Below are 6,026 nucleotides of genomic sequence, written 5' to 3'. Positions count from 1 at the left end.
TAGGGGTTGGGAAATAGTTAACTACTTCCTCCGTCTCAAAATATAAGAACATTTTTTACACTAGTATAATATCAAAAACGTTCTTATATTATGGGACGGAGGGAGTAGTTTTTAGGGCCGGGAAATAATTAAAAAAATGACTGTATGGAAATAGTTAATTAGTTGGCCTGTGTAGCCCTGTGATGCATCATGTTTTTTTTTTTTTGAGGAAACTGTGATGCATCAGATGAACGGCTGGGCTGTTAAGATGGGTTTTCGGCCAGGAGTGAGGCCCTTCTGGCCCATATCAATGCACAGGCTGGGCGTATGAGAAGGCACGGCACTCTGCCGTGCCCAGCGGCACGGTAGAGGAGCCGGTTCCGATATAACACATCCCTCCCCTCGCCATTTCTCTCTGAAACACCATCGAACAAGTGGTGTGCAGCAGGCAGTAGATATCAGAAATACAGGTAGCGGAAGCCGAATACGTCCGTACCAAATATGAGGACGAGCAGGTTGAGCAGGATGACGCTCCTGGCCCTCCTGGGCACAAATGACGTCGCCTTCCGCCACGCGGCGCGCGCCTGCCGCCTGGCCATCCACCGGGGCGGCGACAGCGGCTCCTCGGGAACGGGGCTGGAGAGCTCGAGCGTGCCGGGCGGCACCGCCTTCTTCTTCCACCCCTCGCCCTCACCCGACGCCTTCTTCGGGCGCGACGAGCGCCTCGCCGGAGGGAGCGCGGGGTCGTCGGACGGAGTCGCGGAGGGGGACAGGAGGAGGTGGCGCCTTCTCGGTAAGAGCGTAGCGTGGGGGGCGGGGAGTGGGAGGTGGCGAGGGCGAGCGGAATGGGGTTCTCGAACGCGAGGGCGCCATGGGCGGGGCGGATTCGGGAGCTCCGAGAGGAGCATCTGGCCGAGGGGACGGTGAGACGGTCGAGCTAGGGGCGCTGTGCTGAGTAGCAGGAGTAGTACATGGCGAAGCAGGACCCCACGCGGGCACCTCGCTCGGCTCCACAAACACATGCGTGGGAGGGTGCGCGCGCCTTCCACTAAAATCACAAAATGAACCGTATTACGGTTACTTTTTTTCGTTGTATTTTATGGTTTTCATAAACGTGGTAAAAATACATATGAATTCTAGATCTTGTAAGGGCATAGGGCTCATTCATGGCAAGCACAAAAAGAATTAAATAATACTCTCTCCGTCTCATAATATAAGACGTTAAACGTCTTACATTATGGAACGGAGTAGTATAAATTAGACTCAAACTCAGCAACAATGCAATGTTAAGATTTAGTCAAAACATTTTAGGTGCACACGGACAGAAAGACAAAGAGAAGAATAAGAAGAAGAAAAAACGACGCGATCAACCACGCCTAGCAAAACAACAATGCTAAGACATTTGCGAACTGAGTCTGGCTCAGATGGTTACTTGTTTTTATGGTAAAACCAATCCATCATGGTTCAAGTCCTAAACTAGACTTGACACTTGTGCTCCCATTTTCTGGATTTATTTCAGACTTTTCGACGATGTTCGTTCATTGAAATGAGACGCTCTCATCGACTGCAAGGCGCATATGATGACTTCATCAATCTCAAGATATTGTGCCGGCTCGATATCTCGGAGATGCTCATAGAGGTACGATGAGTGTATGTGCGTAGGTGAGCATGTGTAATTTTACTGTGTTAAAATAATACAATGTAAGACATTTTAGGTGCACACAACTAGATAGATAAAAAGGAAGATAAGAAATTGAAATTGATGCTATTATCTGACATGTACGTCCGTCCACAACCGGCCGTGCACATGTCCTTGATGGACATCTAACATGTAACCAAAGCCATGCTTGTGAACATGAACTACCGCACAACTCAAACAGTCGAAAGTCGTTGGCAAGGGCAAAGCTAGAGGGTGGACAAGATGGACCGTGGCCGACCCTACAATTTTCAATTAGCATTTATATCACAACAATAAAATTCTAAATATTTAAAAAATGATAGTTTCACTACCGGTCCACCTTGGCCCATTGGACAAGAACCGTCACCGGTCGTTGACATCTTCATCTTGCGTGTGCTCCACAACGAATGCGACGACGATGACGACGAGCCGCGTGACATCTGTGTTGCCGCTGCAAGCCGCAGACGCACCACCCGCCCCACCATTGCACTTTTCACGTCATCATCGGTTTTGCGTCGCCATCAATTATAGCCTAGAGGAAGCAAAAATGCCTCTTGAGCCACCGGCTAATCGCCGGATCTGGGGCCAAGAAAAACTGATGTTGGCAAACCACGCTAACAAATTGATCCCGCGTCGGCGGCGGGCTTGGACGGGCTCATATCAAACCCACTCATGCATTGTTGCAGTTGCCGTGAGTCAGGTCTATGCCCCGTCGAGTTCCGCCACGAGGGAGGAGAGGGCTGCCACACACCGCACGGCTTCCACATCCCCCGACCATAGTTGGCCCACAAGACGCAACCCCTGCCGATGAAGAGAGGAGATCCCCACCACCGTTTGGTGGAGCCCTCCTCCACCGTGGCGTAGGCTCACGACGGCAACAGCGAAAGGAGGGGATTCAGCGGGAAAGGTTGGTTGTGAACCAACCTATGGTATCCTCAGCCGATAAGAGTTCAAGTCCTAGACTTCATATTGGTGTTCACATTTTTCTGGATTTATTTCAGGCCTTTCGGTGATGTATGTTCAATGGGAGAAGACTTTCTTATCGACCACGAAGGCGTCTATGGCAACTTCATCAATCTCAAGATGATGTGTCTTCTCAGTCTCTAGAAGATGCTTATAGGGATAGGGTATGAGTGTGTGCGTTTATATGTATATGTATGAGCCTCTGAGGCTGTACCTTGTTAAAAGAAACTTATCTAAAAGTATTTAACATGAATTGGCCCTAAAAGCAGGCCGTCCAAATTTTCTGTTTAGGTCCCCTAGCTTTTAGAAATTCCATTCCCTCATGTGCCGTCGGCCGCTCATCAGCGCCTACATGTTTAACATGTTACTAATCAGGAATTCGGTTAAACAGCAAGACCCACATGTCATAGATTGATTCAAATAAAGGAAGATAAGCTAAACTCACCTGCCTACAAACCAGGCCCATGTGTCAGACTCACTACCGGCGTTTGAACGCTAGTGGTGAGCGTACATGGGCGCCATGAAGCAGCTCGATGATGCTGCCACCAGTGCCGTGCCCAACAGTTCTAAGAAAAGTATGCATAGACTCCTACTACGTCTCTACTTCATATTTCATCACCTCATGGCGCCGACCAGAGGAGAGTGGCGAAGTATGGCAACATGAATGCGTAGATTATTTCTATCATTCTATGGTGTTTCTATTGGGAAAACTTCTGGTATGCAGCTGCCGCACCAGATGAAGTCAAACCGACCAACAGAAACTCCTGGTGCTACCCATACTATAGTTAGTATGAACCATACTGAGCAATCTTGGTTTGGTTCGATGTCCTGCCAAGAGCTAAGCGTTTATTTTACTGCTGTATTTATTAAACAATTAAACAGAGTACTGGTTGGGGTTGGATCTAGTGATTAACGTTGTTGGATGCTTAATTAGTTTAGTACTCCCTTCATCCCACAATATAAGACATTTTTGCCAGCTACGTTAGCTTATCAAAACGTCTAATATTATGGAACGAAGAGCGTATCGATTAGTTGGCGCAGGGGAGACAGAGAGAGCGTTTCGGTTTTTTGTTTGCTTGGCTCGGTTTGATCAGGTATGTGTTGTTTACGGAAAGGGCTGGGGCTAGCATCTCCACTTGTGCCCCAACAGCCTCCCAGGGCGCCTTTTTTAGTGTCGGCGCCAAAAAATGGCTCAGTCGCGCCCCCAACAGCCCCTCAGGGCGCCTTTTTTAGTGTCGGCGCCAAAAAACGGCTTAGTCGGGCCCGCGGCTTCTCGATTCTCGTCGGTTTGGGCCGAAATAACAACCGGCGATCCCGAGCCAAACCCAGCGCCCCGGGGGCCGCCTGAGGGTGCCGGCTGAACTGAAAAGTCGCGTGGGGCCGCGTTGTCGGGGACACCAGGCATATTTCCGCCGTTTTGCACGCATTTTCCCTCCATTTTCCCCCATTACTTCCCCCTTCTCCCCCGATGTTCCCGCCATTCTCCTCATCAGACCGGGCGCCATGCCGCCGAGAAATACGTTGCTCCTCGCGCCGCCGCCGATTCCACCCAGGCGAAGCAGAGGAAGCCGAGGGCGTCGATGGCAAGACCGTCGGGCGCGTCGAACGCCGAGTGGAGGGTGGACGTTCAGCGCCGGGAAGCGATCACCGCCTACCGACGGAACAGGCTCATCGTCAAGAGGTCCAGGGACGCGGCGGCGGCGGCAGAGCATGCAGAGGTGTCTCACGTGGGGATGATGAACCTACCGCCCGGTCAATGCCCACAAGCCATGTGGGGAGCCAGGCCAGGGTCGCGTCGCCAGCCAACCTCTCGCCGCCCCCACCGCAATGGGCGTATGCACCCTCGCCCGACTACTCCGATGGTGACGCGCATGGCGGGTTCAACCCCAACATCACCTTCCCGCATGGCGCGCCACCGCATGCCTCGCCCACCGGCCTCAACCCTGACAAGCGCACTCCCTCCCCCGCACTTAACGCCGGCCTCAACACCTAGTACAACTACTCAGCCTCGCATGCGCCGCCTCTGCGGCGGGGCACCCTGTCGTTTGTGCACGGATCGGCGCCGCAGTTCAGCTACACCGACGCCACCGATGCCGACATGGACAAGATCATCAGGATCGGCTCGGTCGCCGCCGCTTCCTGCCCCGGGTTCCACGCACAAGACGACACGATGGACATCAACATGGGCGACGAGCTCGACGATGCCGAGGAGGAGGGGGGAGGAAGAACATGCGGCCGAGGAAAAGGCGGAGCTGGCGCCGATAATGAAAGGGAGAAAGAAGAAACGGGCGGCCAATGCCAGGCCAGGCGAGCCTCGCGTCAAGTGGACGTCGAAGGAAGACAAGTGCCTCGCCAAAGCATGGAAGACCATCAGCATCGACCCGATCACCGGTGTGAACCAGAACATTGACACGTACCGAAGAAGGATCAAGATGGCGTTTGATGAGCGCAAGTTGGTCGGCCCCTACTTCGCGAACATCCACATGGAGCGCGGCGACAAGGCCATGGAGAACCATTTGGCGATCATCCAGGCGGCCTGCAACAAATGGCATGGGATTGTAGAGGAGGTCACGGCTCGCCCGGAAAGCGGCACCACCATCGAGGGTCGGGTATGCCCGGCCCCCGACTCAGTTCTTTTTCGACGTGCACTTTGCCGACACTTGTTCTTCGGTTGTGCAGATGGTTCGGATGTTCAACATGTATCGCCAGGACAACAGCGATGCCTAGTTCAAGTTCCTTCACGTGTTCTCCAGGATCGAGTCGTGCGAGAAGTGGAGGCAGGTCCGGCTCACCCTCGCCAAGGCCAAGGAGACGTACAAGCCGGACACGCCTGCCCCGGCGGCTGCAGATGGGCGCTCTAATGGCAACAAAAGAGCCAAGGCGGCGAGAGACGCGGCACCCGCTGTCGAACGGCTGCAATCATCGATTGAGCAGTGCATCGCCGATGCCAAGAACAACGCCGCAAAGAGGGAGGAGAAATCTGACGCGCAGTGGTTGGTGTTGACGATGAAGCAGGACGTGAAGCTCGACCATCTCGGGACCAACATTTCCATGAAGAAGAGGAACACCGACCTGGCGTTGATGGCGACAGATATGTCAACAATGGACGAGCGGGTCAAGGCGTGGTACCTAGTAGAGCACGGCCTCATCCTGAACCAGATGCCTGGGTCGGCTTCGACTACTGCCCCTTGCTACCTCTTGAGCTTGCGTTGGTTTTTCCCTTGAAGAGGAAAGGGTGATGCAGCAAAGTAGCGTAAGTATTTCCTCAGTTTGAGAACCAAGGTATCAATCCAGTAGGAGACAACGCACAAGTCACTAAATACTTGCACAAACAATCAACAACTTGCACCCAACGCGATAAAGGGGTTGTCAATCCTTCACGATTACTTGCAAAAGTGAGATCTGA

The 6,026-nt window shown here is 52.8% G+C and overlaps 1 protein-coding gene across 1 annotated transcript in view; it reads right to left on the bottom strand.

Annotated features, from left to right (window-relative positions):
* LOC119341358 overlaps positions 1-929 on the bottom strand; it is a 5,017-nt gene extending 4,088 nt beyond the window's left edge. Inside the window, exon 1 of the mRNA XM_037613237.1 lies at positions 476-929. Coding sequence (XP_037469134.1) covers positions 476-887 — 412 coding nt within the window. The 5' untranslated portion in view covers positions 888-929. The remainder of the gene's footprint in view (positions 1-475) is intronic.
* Between the last annotated feature and the right edge of the window lie 5,097 nt (positions 930-6,026).

Source organism: Triticum dicoccoides, chromosome 7B, assembly GCF_002162155.2.
Source record: "Triticum dicoccoides isolate Atlit2015 ecotype Zavitan chromosome 7B, WEW_v2.0, whole genome shotgun sequence".
Lineage (NCBI taxonomy): Eukaryota > Viridiplantae > Streptophyta > Magnoliopsida > Poales > Poaceae > Triticum > Triticum dicoccoides.
Note: the sequence above shows the minus strand (reverse complement) of the source record. Positions and strands in the feature narration are given on the sequence as shown.